We start from the raw sequence: 17,509 nt of genomic DNA, 5'->3' as shown, positions 1-17,509 counted from the left end.
TCAGGAGACCCCGGTGGTGTCCAGCACGGACTCCTGTGCTGGTCTGTGCTTGTTTTTACTCTGAATTTCACATCTAAAGGGGCAGCGGAAGGCGAGGTTGCTGTCTGGCTCCAGCACACGCCCTGTGTGGACCTGGTGATGGCGGCTGTGTGAGTCATGTTCAGTCACGCGCCTGTGACTCGGGCTTTTTGTGGAGTCCAAAGGTACAGAAAAACAGTGGTGATGGCAGAGGCTGGGTGGGGAGGAAGGGGGAGGAGAAGCCGGGAGGGGGAGTGGGCCGAGGGCTGGCTCCAGGGAGAGACCGACGTTTCTAGAAAAAGCCGGGGAGACAGCCCAGCATCCCGCAGTCCTCCAGCGGGCGGAGCCGCTGTGAGCATCAGTAAACATCTCCCCCAGGGAGGGAGGGGCAGTGACCGGGCACGGGGGCAGCGGCTGTGTGCGTCCAGGGCAGTGGCCTTCCCAGCCAGGACTGCCTGCTCTCGGGACCTGGGGGTTGCCCCAGCTGTGGGCCGCGGCGCCCAGGGGTGCTGGGGTGCTGGGGCACATGGTGGAGGGAGCACAGCGCCCCAACACGTCCACGGTGAGGGGCTGAGAACCCTGCCCTTCTGTGCGGCCTGCTTTTCTGGGTTCTGGAAAGTGCCGGCAAAGCCCCGGTGTGGCAAGTCACGCTCCTGAGGCGCAGGACTCCTGACCTAGAATGTGCGAGAAGTCCGCTGAGTCATCGGCTCCGTTCTCAGCCCGGTCCACCCGCAGATCCGTCCTTTGCAGGCACCCGGAGAGGGCTGGCACGGACGGCCAAGCGGCGGAGCCCCAGCAACAGCGCCGGGATTGGCAGGCGGGCTGGGCACGTGGCGGGCTGAGCGCACAGAGGGCTGGGCGGGGGCTGGGCGGGGGCCCTTCCCCCACAGGCGCAGTTCGCTGAAGGTCACAGCCTCCTTCCTGGCTTCTCTCAGCGCCGTCAAACTCCGGGACACAAGGTGCAGCGAATGTTTGTTCCCCACGGAGGTGACATCAGAGAACTCGGTGGGAAAAGCTCGCGGTCCTTGGTCACAGATTATATAACCAAAAAAGGCTCAAGTTTGTACGCAGGTTAGAAGGCTTGCCAAAAAAAAAAAAAAAAAAAAGGCGCCAGGGAGCTCATTCTTTTTCCTGTTTGCTGGGGACTTTTGAATTGGTTCGAATTATGTGGCTCAAAAATAACCAGCTCCCTTCCCGGCAGTGGAAGCGACACCGCAGGGGCGGCCTCCAGAGACGCCTCCTGTGTGGGAACTTTATCAGGAAGTCACTTCATCTGCTTGGGCTTTGTTCTTGGTGGTGTTTTCAAATCGTGGAGAAACACAGGCAACACAACAGTTAGCATTTTTCAGCATACAGCCCGGCGGGGTGCAGCCGTCACCAGCACCCCGCCCTCCCCCGAATCTTCTCTCCCTCATCGTCCCAATCGGAAACTGTCCCCATCGAGCAGCAGCCCCCACTCCTCTTTCCCCAGCCCGGGCCCCTGCACTCTACGAAGTTAATGTCTCCTGCTATGTCATAGAATGAGCTTTTAATTTTTTTTAAGCACAAAACAATAGATGGGAAAAATGTTTTTTCCAAAGGTTCACAGCTTTTCTAGGAAGTTCAAAGCCTTTAACAGTCACCGCCCCCTGGTGTTTTTTCCGTGTCTTGCACTAGGGACACAGAGTACACAGCATCTGTCATGTCAGGCCCGTTCCCTTCAGAAAGAACCTGGGCCTTTAGTTCCCTTCGCCCTCCTTGACCCGGCCAGCGCGTCCCATCCTGCGGGCTCAGGTCACCGTTGTCAAGCTCCCCAAAGACCCCAAGCCCTCCGGCTCCGAGACGTGTTTACTGATTGAAACGGGACGTCAAGGAGAGAAAGGTGACAGCCAGGAGTTCGTGACCACTGCAGACAGAGAACTGTACCCACCAGAGAGCATTTGCGTGACATTTTGGAGGTGCTGCACGTGGGCAGGTGGTCTGTGCCGCCCGCTGGGGCACAGTGAAGGAAGCAGGCCCCCCGCTGGGCTGCTTTGCTTTTGGGGACCCCCTCTGAAAATGTCACACAGCCAGGGCCACCGGGGGGGGGGGGGGACTTGCAGGTGCGCACCCTGACAACGGCCAGGGACGGGTGGTTTTAGTGTCCTGCCTCTTCTAACATCGTAGGTGCTGTCACAAAGGGAGAGGAGAGAGGCTGCACGTCCACGACATGGCTGCAGTGGCGATCCGTGCGGGACTAAAAACAGAGTGGAGATGCCGGGGATCGAACCCGGGGCCTCATACATGCAAAGCATGCGCTCTACCACTGAGCTACATCCCCCTCCCTCTGGCTGCCGGCTCTTAGCAATCCCTGCTGTACTCTCTTCTTTACAGTTTATTTTCACGAAGGGAGCAGACTTCACGTCGTTCACAGACACAGTTCCAGGAGCGTGAGAGCTCCCTCTCCTTCCTTTTATAATTTTTGAGGTAACACACGGTTAAATCCTCTGACGGTCAAAGGCTTAATGCTCCACCAAATTACACTCTCAGGAGGTTCCCCCCAAGTGGAAATTGTGTGCCGTATGTTTCAGTGAATATTAGCATTTAGCAAAAGCAAACCAAAATAAATCATTTGCTATGTCCCAAGTAGGTCCATTCTTTGTAACAGACTAAACTTCTAACTGATGCCAGACCAGAAGACGACCCAGTGTTTCGCTATCGCCGCTCAAGGACGGACAGAGAGCCATTTCTCTCCAGTCAGGAAGGGCATTGGCCTGCCTGGGCCTCCGCCCAGAAACCTCCGGTTCCCCCGCGCGGAAACCGCTCCCAACGCCGCGACTCCTGTGCGGTTTGTGCGTCTGTCTGAAGGCTTCCTTCTCCCCGAGACAGGGTCGAGTGAATGGCAGAGAGACAGCCCCAGCGCCCAGAACCGGGGCTCAAGCTGGGAGCGGCTGAGAGGCCAGGAGAGGCAGAAAACAGGGCTCCGCCAGCCCTGAGATTTGGGGACTCAGTCACCCCGAAACGCCCGCCACCTCCACCTCATTCCTCATGGGCTCCGCCTACGCTGCTCGTGCCCCAGACTTGAACTTGATGGCGCTGGGTGCAGCCACGGGGGGGTCTGACCCAACCCCTGGCCTCAGCTCGCGGCGTGACTGCGAGCACGGGTGGGGCCGGCGGGCCCTGCTCGATCCCAGATGGGATTCTCCCCCAGGCTGGGGCTCTCACCGGCTCCTGGGGGGGGGGGGGGTGCTGCTTTGCTGACCCTGTTTGGAGGCAGAGGGGAAGGCGGGAGGGCGGGAAGGAACCCGGTGTAGACCTCCTCTGCCCGTCCCCCCGACTTCGGGTGTGTCTCGGGACACAGGTGGGGTTCCGTCCAGCTTGTCAAGTGTCCCTGGTGGTCCTGCCACAGGGCAGCCACACTGCTGTGCTCCGGACAAGCCGGACCGTGTGCCCACTGAAGAAAACGCTCGCAAATCCGGGCTCCCCCTCGGTGGCTCTGACATCAATGCCAGCGCCCCTCTAACCGGGCCTGGAAATCCCGCCACTCTACTGCTGTGAGCGTCGTTTTCCGTCCTGCCATCAGCCCAGCCGTGTCTCTCATGGCTTGTCAGGGCAGCGGGGCAGTCCGGCTAACCCTGGCGCCCCCTAACCACTCGGTATACACTTGTTGAACGGATAGGTGGGGGAGGTGAACAACCGGGCAGCAGAGGGCCCTGGGCCACCGGGAAGTTGAGTCTGCGCTGACTTCGGCGAAGAAAAATCGCGGGGACAGTAGCAAGACGGAGGCGTGACCCGGACAAAAACGGCAGCAACCTCCCCGTCGGGGAATCGAACCCCGGTCTCCCGCGTGACAGGCGGGGATACTCACCACTATACTAACGAGGACCGGCGCTGTCACAAGGTGCTCGGGCAGCTCCCTTAAAGGAATCTCATTTTTCTCGCGCATTCTACGGACACGGACGCGTTTGCTGGCAGCACCAGCCGCGTTCGGCTGGCGGACATGGACGTCCGGAGGCGGCCGCTTCCCTCCGGGTCCGCGGCTGCGCTGCCGGGCTGCGGGAGCCGCGTTCGGCTTGTGGAAGTGGACGTTCGGCGGCCCCTGATTCCCGCCGGGTCCCCGGCTGCGGCCCCGGGCTGCGGAGGGCGGGCAAGGCCACCGCGGGGGACCCGCGCAGAGCTGCAGACACAAAAGGGGACCCGCCGTGGGGCGGGAGCGAGCTCGCCAAGAAAACACAAGCTGCCGAAACCCGGGATCGAACCAGGGACCTTTAGATCTTCAGTCTAACGCTCTCCCAACTGAGCTATTTCGGCAACTGCTCTGGCTGGGCTCCTTTCGGTTCTCCCTGTCATGCACACAGCCCTGGCCTGCAGTCCCTGGGTTCCACGCCCGCCCGGCCCTCGAGGCCTTCGAGGCCACCGCCTCTGCCTCCCAGCGCGGCCCAGGGCTGCCTGCCCAATGCTGGCTCCTGGGTCACTGTCTTTGTCCCTTATCTGCCACCCCGGGGAAGACACAGGCACAAGGGGCGCAAGGGGCGCAGGGAGGGGGCTGCCTGCCCAATGCTGGCTCGTGGGGAGCAGGGAGGGGGCTGCCTGCCCAATGCTGGCTCCTGGGTCACTGTCTTTGTCCCTTATCTGCCAAGGGGAGCAGGGAGGGGGCTGCCTGCCCAATGCTGGCTCGTGGGGAGCAGGGAGGGGGCTGCCTGCTCACTGCTGGCTCCTGGGTCACTGTCTTTGTCCTTTACCTGCCAAGGGGAACAGGGAGGGGGCTGCCTGGGCCACGGCGGTGCCCGAGGGCCTGGACACCCTGGGGCCCGTCTCGGGGGCTTTGTAAGTATGTGTTGACCCAACGGGCCAGCAGTGAAGGAATCCCACCTCGCTCGGAGCTCGGCTTCCTCAAGCTCCCTTCTCCACACGAGTCTCGCCCTCGGGGCCAGCTTGGCAGGGCGGCGCCGGGGGATGCCGACCGTGCCGAGGCTGTGGTCACAGGTGGCCGCCACACCTGTGCGCACCTGCTCAGCTTCCAGGTATGGAGACATCAACAGGCTCGCGTGGGGTTACGACTGGGGCCTCTCCCTGCCTGTAGGAAGTGGGCGGGTGGGCGGAGGTGTTGCCTGGGTCGGGATGCGGAGGGGCCGGCCGGTAAGAACCTGCTAGGCACCTGATGATGTCTGGCCCCTCCACAAGTAGAGAAACAGGACCAGCGGGAAGCAGAGAGGGATGAGACCCTGGGGTGCAGGGGAGCGCCAGTGAGGAGCCAGGCCTGGACCAAGGCTGCCCCCTAGTGGGGAGCAGCCGGCACAAAGGTCCAGAGGCGGGAAGAGAGGCAGGGCCAGCCAGTCTACTGAACTTCCTGGGGTGACACAGTGACCCCAAGCCTGGTGGGCTGAGCCGTCCCCTCCCGACTCCCCGCACTGGCGCTCCCAGCGCCCACGCCTCAGTGACTGCAAGCAGGGCCTGGGGGTGCCACTGCAGCCGCATCGCTGGGGCGGGACCCCATAGGACCCCTGGCCTCGTAAGCAGAGGCTGACACACACGCACACACACGGGCGGTGACCGCCAGAGGACACAGTGACCAGGGACCCTCTGCGAGCCAGGGAGAGAGGCCGCGGAAGACACGTGGTCTGTCGGCAGCCGGCCTGCAGCATTGCGAGAGTGTTTTCTGCTGCCCATCTAACACTGGATTCTCCCAGGGACGGGGAGAGCTCTGGCTTCTGGGGCAGCATATCGGCTGTGATCTGGGCGATGGGGCGTCTTCGTGGGCTTCAGCCCATCACGCTCATTTCTGGTACGGGCGTCAGGTCCGGCCAGGCCAGCAATACAGCACAGCCGGCTTCGAGCTGTGAGAGAGGACCTGTTCTAGAAATGCAGCTCGTGTCACTAAAAAAAAAAAAAAAATCCTTAAGGCAGGAAAATGCTGCTTTTCAAATTACGGGTTCACTGTTTCGTGACCCTGTGGGGTTTTGTTTTTTGTGTGTTTTTTTCCCCCAAAATCATTCGGTGCATTCAGCCCGTCGCCTTTTTTCTCACTTAGTCGAGCAGCTGGATGTAGGGCACAGAGAGGGCCCTCGATTCCACCTGCCAGTGGCTTGTCAGTCACTTGGAAGGCACAGGAGCACGCCCCGAGTGGCCCCCGCGGCCGGAGCTGACGCGTGCACACTTCTGGAGGCCAGGAGCCCTGAGTCACAGTGCCAGCCAGGTTGGTTCCTCCTGGGGCCCCTCCCGGCAGCTCCCGGGGGAGGGCCATGGCACTTGGTAGCCTGTGGCTCGGTCTCCTTCCTCCCCGTGGCCTTCCCCTCCCTCCCCTTCTCTCTCTCCGCAGCGCACACACCACGGCGCCCCTGGTGAGAGCCCCCAGATGCTGGCATCGCACCGTCCTCCCTTCTGTGAAGACCCTCCTGGCCAGTGCCACGTCCGGTCCACACCGAGAACCAGCGCCTTGTTCTGGTCTCCAACCTGACTCTAAATCAGAAGATGCTTAGTGCCAACCATCGGAGAAGCTCCTCGCCGCCGCCCGTCGCTCATGCTGGGCCAGGCACGGGAGGGGACGCCGGCAGGACACACGGGCAGCTCACGTTTCCTGTCCTGGATCCCGACTTTAAGAAAACGCAGCAAAATCCATTTTCTTTCACCAAGCGGAAGAGAGACCCTCAGTGAGAGCCAAGGAGCCGCCGGGCTCCGGATGTGTGCTGCACCCCACGGAGCAAAGCGGTTTCTCCCCAGTCCTCCGCGTTGAGGAGCAGACGACTGTGCGAGCCGTGCAGCTCTGGGAGGGCTCAGCCCAGACGTCCTACGAGTCCACGCGGCCCGTGCTGTCCCATCTCCTGACCCCTGTGCCCCCCCCCTTTGGTCCAACAGAGGCACAGTTGTGCCTCCAGCCGGTCCTCTCCACTCCTCGCCTTCCTCCTCCAGGCAAACTCTGGATTTTAAATTTTTTTCTTTTTCCCCAAGCAAATCTCTCTATGTCTCTGTCTCTAGGAACCGAGGTGAGACTCACATAACTGTCCCCACTTTAAAGTGGCGCGTGGCGCATCCTGGGTCTGTCCAGTCCCTGACCCGGAAGGGAACTCACACCCACATTCAGGCCTCCCCGTGTTCTCCCCCAGCCCCTTGCTACGTGTCCCCAAGATCTGGGTCATAAGAAAACGGGGGGAACCCCAGCAAAATGTATTAGCGTCACAGGCCAAGCACGGAAGTTTGGTTTACTTGGACTCGTGGAGCAAGCTTTCTCTGTGAATTCTGGCGAGTCAGGGCCCCACCCGTGACCGCGGGCTGTGGGTAGCTCCGGATTTTGCACAGCGATCAGCAGAATCTGTTTCTACAGCAGAGAGCGCGCTGCTGCCCCGGCTGGCCAGGTGGTACCCGGGCGCAGCCGGCTCCGGGTTCCACTAAGGCGGAGTGGTTTTTAATCTAACGACCACGCGGATCATTTTTCTGACAATGGAAGCGCACAGGAAAGAGACAAAGGACGGGGGTGGGGGGCACACTGGGGCCCCGCAGCGGACTGACGGGAGCAGCGGCTGCCCCCCCACTTGCCCAGGGGACCCGCCGGGCGCGGACTCAGGAGGCGACAGGCGACCGCCGGCGGCCGCGCACCGCCCCGCGGCCGCCCCGTGGTAGCTGGGACGCCGGCCGCGAACGCGTGAACGCTCCGCCCGTGCGGCTGCCGGTGTGGATACAACAGAGCGTGCGCCCCGCGAACTGCCCACTCCGGCCTGCGGATACGCGGCTCGCCCGCCCCTGCACCTGCACCGGCCCCCGCCCCGCGCCGGCGCCCCGGACCTCCTGCGCAGCAGAAAAAAAAGACAAAGTCGCCTCCCCGTCGGGGAATCGAACCCCGGTCTCCCGCGTGACAGGCGGGGATACTCACCACTATACTAACGAGGACGGGCTGCATTGTGTGGGCTCCAGATCTGATCCTATAGAAATGGCGCCCGCGGGCGGCCCGCACACCCACCCAGGCCGCGGCGGCGGCGGCGGGTGCCCTTGGCCCGGGCCCGCTGTGCCGCAGGAGTCGCTGGCCGCTGACCGCTGACCGCTGGCCGTGCTCCGCAGCCCGGCGAGCCCAGCGGCCTCTCTCCCTATCAGCACTTCGGGAAGCACTTGCTGCCGGCAGGGGATGTAGCTCAGTGGTAGAGCGCATGCTTTGCATGTATGAGGCCCCGGGTTCAATCCCCGGCATCTCCACTTTTGCTCGCTTGCCCTGCCAGTTGCGCACCACCCTGGAGGACAGTCCAGGATGTCCGCAGAGGACCGCGGGCCCCTCTGCCCCCCAACCTGGGGGTCCCTGCGGGGCCGAGACGCGGGCCCCCAGCCTCGTGCACGCTGGACCTCCACGCTCGTCCAGCAGATGGCACTCGCGGGGCCGCGCCTGCGGGATGGAGACGACCGGCGCTGCGGAGGCTGGAGGAGCGCAGGGAAGGAGCGAGATTTTGTCCGAAAGCCCTGGAAGGCCGGGCGGGGCTACGGGGCTCCGCGGAGGCCGTGCAGGTGGGGGCGTGGGGCTCTGCCCTGTGGGTTCTGGAGGTTGTCGCCTGACACCCCCAATCCAGAGATCCTGTCACCCCCCCTGCCCGGGGGCGGGGTGAGTATGGGGCAAGGTCCACTTCTGCTCTCAAGGGGCTGCCACACCCCTGCTCTCGCCAGCAGCGGGGTGGGGGTCCTTCCTGACTTCTGCACAGATGGCGGAGCAGAGCACTCAAGGTGGTGAGATGGCTTCGCAGCAGGTGGGCGGGGCAAGGCCCAGAGCCGGGGACAGGGGGCAGCACCGGGGCTGCTTGGGGCAGGGGGTGAGCAGCCCTGGAGGCGATACCTGCCCACCGCCAGTCTGCGGCCATGCTAGGTCTGATTATTTGAAAGCCAGAGTAAGGGGGAGACTCTTCATCTGCTAGCTCACTCCCCAAATGGCTGTGGTCAGCAGCCCTGGGAGGGAGCTACCAGGACCCTCACCCCCGTTTTACAGAGGAAGCTGAGGCAGAGATGGGCCCAGCGTGGGTCACAAGGCTGGGAAGGTCAGGCAGGGCCTGGAGCCGAGGGCCTGACTCGGGACGACGCTCACTTCTCCAGTGGCTTCCCGTGGCCCCCCTCCCCGCCCCCCCCACCAAACATCTATTTGAAAGAGTTAGACTGACAGAGAGAGCTATCATCCATCCACTGGTTCACTCGCCAGTGGCCAGGGCTGAGCCAGGCTGAAGTCAGGAGCCAGGAGCTGCTTCTGGGTCTCCCACGTGGGTGCAGGGGCCCAGGTTCATCCTCCACGGCTTTCCCAGGCGCATTAGGGAGCTGGAAGTGGAGACGTCTTGAGTCGGTGCCCTGATACGGGGTGCAGGCCTGGCAAACGGCAGCCTAACCCACTGCGCCATAGCACCAGCCCCGGCCGTGCTGCCTTTGACCGCGATGCCTCATTGAGGGGAGTCCTCACCAAGGCAGTGCCAGTCTCCATGGACAACACGGCCACCTTTCAACTGTGGGCTCCTCAGGCCTCCTGGGCCCAGCTCGCAGGGCTCATGCCCAGATGCACACAGGCGTGGGCGCTCTGCTGACTGCAGGTCAGAAAACACCCGCCACGGGTCTGCTCTGGAACCACGGCGCTTGGCGGTGAGGAAGAAGGCCGGGACTCAGGCACCTACGCCTTTTTTTTTTTTTTTTTTAAAGATTTATTTGAAAGTCAGTTACACAGAGAAAGAAGGGAGGGAGGGAGGGAGGGAGGGAGAGAGAGGTCCATCCGCTGGTTCACTCCCCAAATGGCCACAACACCCAAAACTGCGCCCACCCAAAGCCAGAAGCCTCATCTGGGTCTCCCACGTGGGTACTTGGGCCCAAGGCCCTGGGCCACCTTCTACTGCTTCCCCCGGCCACAGCAGAGAGCTGGATCAGAAGTGGAGCCCATATGGGATGTCAGTACTGCAGGCGGTGGCCTTACCCGTTACGCCACAGCGTCAGCCCCACACCTGCGCCCTTTATCTGAGCCCTGTGCTGATTTGGGGACAACATCAGAAAGGACCAGACACGGACAAGAGAGGGTTCCCCTGGGGACATGTGTATGAGGCGTACATTAGTCTAGAAATTAAGCCATGCATCTGCGGTCAACCAGTTTGTGACATGGGTGCCAACCCCCTTCACAAGGCCTGGGACGAAGCACGTGGGCAGCCTGCCTCATGCCACACACCAACACAAACTCAACACGGACTGCAGATAGCAGCGCTCGAACTCGAGGGGGACAACACAGTGACACCTGCCTGGGTGAGGCTTTCTTAGCTACAACACCCAAAACACAAGCAGCCAGACTCGCCAGTGGGACATCAAGGCCCAAACGCCGTCCCCCAAAGGACGCTGTCGGGAAGGTGGAGCCGACCATGGGCAGAGACCTGTGCAGAGTATTTACATGACACAGGCTTGTTCTCGGGATGCTCACAGCTCGCTCCTGTGGCCAAAGGGTGGACACGACTCACGTCCACCAACACGTGGACACAGAACACGGTGGTCGGTACAGCGGGCTGTGACTGAGCCGTGGGAGGGAGTGAGGCCCTGACACCTGCTGTGGCAGGGAGAACCTTGCTAGCGTGAAGCCGAGTCAAGCCAGACATGGGCCGCGGAACACAGGAGTGCCTTCACGGGGGATGCCACAAGGGCTCGTGGCTGCTGGGGCTGAGCACAGCTCTAGGACTGGACGGTGAAAGCCAGTGGAGTGCCACGCCACGGGCAGTACGGCAAAACCTTAGAGCTCCGGCTGAGCTGTGGGACCAGATGGCAGAGGAGGCGGGGTGACCGTGCAGCCACCGCAGTGCCCGAGACGGCGGCTGGGGAATGGCACCCTCTTCCCATCTGAGCGGCCAGGACTCGTGCTGTGTGGTCTCTGGAGAACCTCCCCTAGCTGGGAGCAGGGGATTAAAGCTTCCATCACGGGCAGGTCGGGCTCTTCAGGCTGCCCATGCGTGCGCAACCCAGGGGCAGCCCGGGGGGGGGCCGAGCCCCAGGCTGGAAGATGGAATTTGCAAAGGGCTTTTAAAAAAAGATTTATGTATTTATTTGAAAGGCAGAGCAACAGAGAGGGAAAGACGGACACACACCTTGACACAGAGATCCTCCATCTCAGTCCACTCCCTCACGTGGCCATGCCAGGTCTGGCCAGGCTGCAGTGAGGGGCCGAGAACACCATCCGGGTCTCCCACGTGGGTGGCAGGGCCCAAGCAGTTGAGCCATCACCGGCCACTTCCCCAGGGACATCAGCAGGAAGCTGGATGCAGCGTGAGCAGGCACGCGGACATGGGGTGGGGGGCAGCCTGGCAGGTGAGAAGCCCCCCACCCCCGGGGGGTTCAGGAAGGGGCTGGGATGACAACTCAGGCCAGGCCCCCGAGTCTCTCTCCCTGAGTCACTGCACAGCACAACCTGAGTGGCACAAGCGTTTTTATTCAACAACCGCTCCTACCACAGCCCACAACTAGGACGCCTGGGACAGAAGCCACCCAGACCAGAGCGTGGCTCTGGGGAGATGCTGGGCCCCCAGAGTGGATGGCAGAGGGGCAGAGCTCCTGACCCCTTGGTCCTGAGGGGTCTTCCCGTTCCTCCTCTCCCGGGGACCTCCTCTGCCCCCTCCTTCCCACCTCATAGAAAAAAAGAGGGGGGAGGTCTTTTTCTCTTGGCCCATTCAGGGTGGCCCTGGGCCCCCTTCCTGACTGTGGAGCCGGGGAAGGGCCTGTAGACACCCTGGGGCCGTGCTCCCTGAGGGGTGAGCGTAGTGCAGAGAGCGTCCTCACCACAGGGACCACCTGTGACCTGAAGTCCTCACCCACCATGGGACAGTCTCAAGGCAGCACCCCAGACACACAGCCAGGGCCAGTGTCCAGGCCAACGGGCTCGTCCAGAATCCACGTGGGATGGACGAGGCTCGTCCAGGGCCTTGGTGAGCAGGGGGTGGTCAGGTGACCGTGCCAGGTGGTTCCAGCGGCAGTGTACTGCCACTCCCTGTCCCCAGTCCTCGGCAGCGGCAGGCGTCGGCTCAGCGGTCAGAGGCTGGGGGCCAGGCCTTCTTGACGTCGGCATGCATGGCTTGCGGGAGCCACTCGCAGTACTGGGTCAGCAGGTCTGCGGGACCAAGAGGCTGTCAGGGCCCCGCCCCCTCACAGGGCCCCGCCCCTCCCCTCCCACCACCAGCCCTGGGCGCTCACACTGGGGGCTTCTCTTCCATGCGGCCAGCAGGGCGTCGCGGCAGTCGGCCTTCTCGGCCACCAGGGCGCTCAGCAGACTCTGTGTCCTGGGCTGCAGCCTGTTGGGCAGTGCAGGTCACACACGTGCTCTGGACTGCAGGATGGGTGGGGCCCAGAGTGGGGGCACTGCCACCGGACAGCCCTGCCCGAAAGGGTGAAGGGTCCGCAGCCCCGCCATCCGGGACAGAAGGATCCAGAGCCACCCCTCCCACCACTCTCATTTTCCCTGCCTCTGGCCCAGCCACCCTGGATCCCTTCCATCTCGCTCACCTCCTCTGGCCCTGCTCCCTCCCTGCTCAGCCAGGCCCCCAGCCCCCAGGACTCCTTCCCGCTGCCCTGCCCGACCCCTGGGGGCTGCGTCACCTTTGCCCCCTGCAGGCTTCAGGGACAAGCGCATGCCCGGGTCCCAGCACCGGGTGCATCTTGGAGACGGGTGCTGGGAGTCCCCAGCCCCTCACAGCCTCGCAGGGACCTCAGCCCCCGTCCTGAGCTCCGGAAAGAGCACAGCTGGGGGCTGGCGTCCACCTGCCCGCCCCTCAGGGGGCTCCTAGGCCCCCAAGCCCTGGCACCGTCTCCAGCGGCAGCACAAAGTACAGCTGAGGAAGAAGCGGTGCGAGTGGAGGTTGGGTGCAACGAGGCGGCCTGACTCAGATCCTACCCCACAAACCCATGTCCGCCCAGAACCTCAGAAGTGACCTGCCGGGGACAGGGGCCCCAAGCCCAGTGACAGGCGTCCTTAAAGGGCAGGATGCACAGAGCCCCAGCAGACACCGCAGCCGGGCAGCTGCAGGTGGGGCAGCTGAAGCCAGCAGCCACGGGAGGCCAGGGAGCCCTGGCAGGAGGACGTCCCCCGGTGTGGGCTCCATCCTGGGGGCCCCAGAGAAGGCACATGGGCTCCCACCACTGCTGGGCGGCCGGGCTCGATGCTCGGGGAAGGCGGTACCTGGCCCACGTCTTCAGCATTGTGCTGGGGCTGGACAGCAAACAGCTCCGGTACGCCGCCAGCTTGCGGAAGACCTGTGAGAGACCACACAAGGGCTGGGGTCCCGGCTCTCCTGCCACGGCGCCCGAGACCGCACCAGGGCTGGGGTCCCGGCTCTCCTGCCACGGCGCCCGAGACCGCACCAGGGCTGGGGTCCCGGCTCTCCTGCCACGGCGCCCGAGACCGCACCAGGGCTGGGGTCCCGGCTCTCCTGCCATGGCGCCCGGGAAAGGGGCCGAGGGGCCTGGCCGCCTACCTGCCCTTCCAGCAGAAACCGGGCAAAGTGCTTGTAGCGGTCAACGCCCTCCGGAAAGTCCACCTGCACGGCGGGAAGTGGCCAGCCCACGCGATCTGCAGGGTGGGCGCTGGTGAGGAGGGGTCCTCCGAGCCCAGGCCCAAGCCCCGGGCCCTGGCCCCCAGAGGGGCAGGAGGCTGCCTCGACTCACAGAACACGCTGGCACGGTGACACAGCACCCGGCCTTTCTCAGGGCAGTAGGTGGGGGCTGGCTCCTCCAGGGGCTTGTCAAACTGGCAGTAGGAGGGCAGCAGGACCGGGATCCACTGGACATCCACGGTGGAGACACCTGGGGACCAGGGAGAGGGCTGGGGTCCTGGTGGCCGTGCTGCTCGTCACCCCCCTCCCCCGCCCGCCCATCAGGGCCACCAGCCTCGGCACCTTTCATGTACATCTTGGTGGTCTCCACGATTTCCTGGTAGACCACGAACTCGGGGAGCTCTCTGAAGAGGACGGAGCTGGGGTGGATGAAGACGGGCTCGTCCAGGAGAGGGGTCTGCAACACAAGGAGGGAGGGGGCGTCAGGGAGAGCGGCAAGCGCCAGGGGGCCTGCGCTTTTAACCCACAAAACCCCCAACAGCAGGAGCGAGTGCCCTAGCCACGGACGGCCGAGTCGGCCAAAAGGGAGACGGAAGCCCAGGCGCGGCTACGACGCCAGCCAGTGGCAAGCAGGCCGGGCCCAGGCACCGCCCGCAGGGCGCACTGAGAAGGAGCTAGGAGAGGGTAGGCGGGCTGCTGAAGGGTCCAGGGGCCCTTTCTTTCCTTTCTTAAAGAGGCTTTTATTTATCCACATATTTATATTTTTTTGAAAGGCAGAGTGACAGCAACAGAAAGAGAGAGATTTTCCATCTGCTGGTTCATTCCCCAAATGCCCCCAAGAGCCAGGGCTGGGCCAGGCCAAAGCCAGGAGCCCCATCCAGGTCTCCCCCATGGACACAGTGATGAAATTTCTAGGGGGCAGGCATTTGGCACAGCGGTTAAGAGCCTGCTGGAGGGGCCGGTGCTGTGGGGCAAGCGGGTAAAGCTGGTGCCTGCAGTGCCAGTATCCCACATGTGTACCAGTTCTCGACCGGGCTGCTCCATTTCTGATCCAGCTCCCGGCTGATGTGCCTGGGAAAGCAGCGGAAAATGGCCCAATTCTTTGGGTCCCTGCACCCATGTAAGGGACCTAGAGGAAGTTCCTGGCTCCTGGTTTCCGATAGGCCCAGCTCTGGCCATTGTGGTCATTTGGGGCAGGAACCACTGGATGGAAGATCTTGCTCTCTCTGCAGCTCTGCCTTTCAAATAAATAAATAAATCTTAAAATAAAAAAATAAACAAACATACAAGAGTTTGCTGGGAGGCCTGAATCTCCTATCGGAGTGCCTGGGCTCAAGTCCTGGGCTCTGCTTTATTTATTTATTTTTTTAAGATTTATTTATTTATTTGACAGGCAGAGTTACAGAGAGGCAGAGAGAGAGAGAGAGAGAGAGAGAGGGAGAGAGGTCTTCCATCTGTTGGTTCACTGCCCAGATGAGTGCAATGACCAGAGCCGCGCCAATCTGAAGCAAAGAGCCGGAAGCTCCTTCCAGGTCTCCCACGCGGGTGTAGGGCCAGGGACTTGGGCCATCTTCTACTGCTTTCCCAGGTCATAGCAGAGAGCTGGATCGGAAGTGGAGCAGCCGGGACTAGAACTGGTGCCCATATGGGATGCTGGCACCGCAGGCGGCAGCTTTACCGGCTTCACCACAGCGCCGAGCCCGGCTCTGCTTTTGATTCTAGCTTCCCGCTATAGGGCACCCTGGGAAACAGCAGGCGAGGGCTCACACGCGGTCCCTGCCATGCAGGTGGGAGACCCTGACTGCCACTTCAGCCAGGCCTCTGGGGAATGAACCAGCAGACAGGAGATCTCTCACTCTTTCTCTCTGCCTTTTGAAGAAATAAAAATAAACTGGGAAAAACAGAAAGTTGGGGTGCAGAACCCGGTCCTGCAAAGGAAGACTGCACTGTTTGTGGACTCCCCAGGACTGGGGGCACCTGGGACGCAGGCACACGAGCAGGGAGACTGGGGCGCCCACCTTGTAGCCGTTCCTCCACTTGTCGTCCAGGAGATCCTCGCTCTGGACCCTGCGGGCCAGGTGGTCGCCCAGGCCGGCTGTCACGATCTGCCGCAGGTAGGTCACCTGGCTCTCGGTGGGAGGCTGCATCTTCGGATCCACGAAGAGCTCGGCCTCGGGGCACACGGTGTTGACTGGAGGGGGCGCCGGGTGTGAGGGCAGTGGGGGCAGCGCGGGCCAGCTGGCTCTGCCGGATGTCAGGTCAGGAGGGCCCCACACGCGGAGCAGGGTGCCTGGCACCTGCCGGCCTGCTCCTCACCGTCGAGCCCCTCAGCTGCCCCGTACGCCCCCCTCCCCTTAGGTCAAGCCCCAGCGCCTGTGAGGATGGCAGAGGTGCCGCTGGCAGGCAGCCTGGACTGAACCCTGGGCGTGCTTCTCAGGGGAGCAGTGCCCTCGGCCCGGGCCCCCTCCTCCTCCCTGGAGAAGCACTGGAGGTGACGGCAGCTGCACCTGCACCGCACCACCTGGAGCCGATGCTGAGGAGTGGGGCTGGGGGAGGGGCAGCCCCAGGGATGCACCTGGTAGTGGGGAGCACAAAAGCGCTCAAAACTGAGCCTGCCCCCGACTAGCCCCAGGGTGGGCACAGTGGCCTGCCTGGGAGAGCCACGTCTCCCTTGAGGCCCCCAGCTGCTGTGCCCAGGCATTACGTCTAGGTGGGAACTCATCCTGCCCGAGAAGGGGCTGTGAGGCCCGGGGCACGGCCGAGGAAGAGACGAGCCTGAGACAGGTGCTAGGAGCAGGGGAACGTCCTCATGGCCCACAAGGGCACCCCACGTGCAGCACGGAGTCTGCTCAGAGCCAGTCAGCTATCTGCTGGCGCTGCCGCGTGCAGCCCTGCAGGTGGCGCTCTACCTGCAGTGGTCAGCTGGCCCCGCAGGCGCCGGATCTCCAGCATGGCCTTGTACCGCAGTCCGTTGGCTTCACAGAACCGGGGTGAGCAGCCGGCGTACTCGCAGGCTCCTACAGCGCCTGCAGGAGGAACCAGGCATGCTCACTCCCGGCCCACTCCAGGCCCGACGCCCCGCCTTCTCCAGGTCCCCGGCAGCCGGTACCCACCCAGCAGCACCATGAGGTCACCAAGCTTCAGGGACGCTCCCTGCCCCGCCCACGTCCTCCTCATCTGGGCCACCCGGGCCCGCTTGTCCTTCAGCACAGCGAGTTCCTCGTCGCTGGCAGCTGGCCTGCAAAACACACACACACACTTGTGCTGCCTGGGCAGGTACGTGTCTGCTACGTGTCAGGGACCCTGAGGGGTCACTGCTAGCAGGTGTCAAGATGGAGACTGTGCGTGGCCTCTTGGGCGATTCCACGCCCTGAGATGGAGAGAATTAATCCCACAGAAGAGAACGGCACACATTGCAATACTGTTCGTGGAAACCCCAACCGCGGTTCAGCCCAAGTGTGAATCCGCGGATGACTACACCAGCGGTCCCCAGACCGGAATCCACAGCCTCTGACGCTTACCCGCGTGTCAGGCGTGGCTGAGAGTGCTGCTTGTATCAGTGGATTTAGTTCTAACCATCCAGCTGTTACCGTTATCATCCCCACATCCTCCAGACGGAGAACATGAAGCCGAGAGAAGCCGAGGCAGCTGCGCCTCCCCGCCACAGCGCCCCCCCCACCTGTCCACCACGGGCCCCCCCCGCACCTGTCCAGCTCCTCGAACAGCTCCCGCACAGTCATGGCGGCCACGATGGTGATGGTGTAGGGCAGGCAGTCGTGCTGCCGGCTCAGGGCCAGCATCTTGGCGTAGCGGGGTGCCACGGGGAAGGTGGCCATGGTCCTGCCCAGCGCCGTGATGGGGCAGCTCAGCCTCGAGCTCTGCAGCTGCTTCACCCTGGGAGGAGGACAGGGCTGCACTGGGTGGGGCTCCCCGAGGGTCGGAGCCAGCGCCAAGAGGCGCGGCTTCGAGTCAGCGCAGGCCCAGGGGAGGGAGAGGCGGGAAGAGGAGGGGAG

The 17,509-nt window shown here is 63.1% G+C and overlaps 1 protein-coding gene and 5 non-coding genes across 9 annotated transcripts in view; 1 reads left to right on the top strand and 5 right to left on the bottom strand.

The window, feature by feature from the left end:
- Positions 1-2,245: 2,245 nt before the first annotated feature.
- Positions 2,246-2,317, bottom strand: TRNAA-UGC (transfer RNA alanine (anticodon UGC)). Its single transcript has one exon. It is a non-coding gene; the product is annotated as a tRNA-Ala (tRNA).
- A 1,472-nt stretch (positions 2,318-3,789) lies between these two features.
- TRNAD-GUC (transfer RNA aspartic acid (anticodon GUC)) lies at positions 3,790-3,861 on the bottom strand. Its single transcript has one exon. It is a non-coding gene; the product is annotated as a tRNA-Asp (tRNA).
- A 353-nt stretch (positions 3,862-4,214) lies between these two features.
- Positions 4,215-4,287, bottom strand: TRNAF-GAA (transfer RNA phenylalanine (anticodon GAA)). The gene has a single exon. It is a non-coding gene; the product is annotated as a tRNA-Phe (tRNA).
- A 3,501-nt stretch (positions 4,288-7,788) lies between these two features.
- Positions 7,789-7,860, bottom strand: TRNAD-GUC (transfer RNA aspartic acid (anticodon GUC)). The gene has a single exon. It is a non-coding gene; the product is annotated as a tRNA-Asp (tRNA).
- A 228-nt stretch (positions 7,861-8,088) lies between these two features.
- Positions 8,089-8,160, top strand: TRNAA-UGC (transfer RNA alanine (anticodon UGC)). The gene has a single exon. It is a non-coding gene; the product is annotated as a tRNA-Ala (tRNA).
- Positions 8,161-11,015: 2,855 nt separating this feature from the next.
- Positions 11,016-17,509, bottom strand: part of DHX37 (DEAH-box helicase 37) — a 30,431-nt gene continuing 23,937 nt past the window's right edge. For 3 of the 4 annotated variants that reach the window (XM_062181956.1, XM_062181958.1, XM_062181957.1), the window contains exons 18-27: positions 17,202-17,390; positions 16,610-16,734; positions 16,406-16,522; positions 15,515-15,687; positions 13,839-13,953; positions 13,609-13,746; positions 13,419-13,513; positions 13,124-13,197; positions 12,142-12,239; positions 11,016-12,058 (exon numbers count right to left, since the gene is read on the bottom strand). In XM_062181956.1, the coding sequence (XP_062037940.1) occupies positions 11,973-12,058; positions 12,142-12,239; positions 13,124-13,197; positions 13,419-13,513; positions 13,609-13,746; positions 13,839-13,953; positions 15,515-15,687; positions 16,406-16,522; positions 16,610-16,734; positions 17,202-17,390 (1,210 nt within the window). In that variant the 3' untranslated portion in view covers positions 11,016-11,972. The remainder of the gene's footprint in view (positions 12,059-12,141; positions 12,240-13,123; positions 13,198-13,418; positions 13,514-13,608; positions 13,747-13,838; positions 13,954-15,514; positions 15,688-16,405; positions 16,523-16,609; positions 16,735-17,201; positions 17,391-17,509) is intronic. The other variant, XM_062181959.1, reaches the window with a different exon arrangement.

Source organism: Lepus europaeus, chromosome 23 (genome assembly GCF_033115175.1).
Source record: "Lepus europaeus isolate LE1 chromosome 23, mLepTim1.pri, whole genome shotgun sequence".
Taxonomy (NCBI): domain Eukaryota; kingdom Metazoa; phylum Chordata; class Mammalia; order Lagomorpha; family Leporidae; genus Lepus; species Lepus europaeus.
The sequence above is the reverse complement of the archived record's forward strand: the minus strand, read 5'-3'. Positions and strand labels throughout refer to the sequence as shown.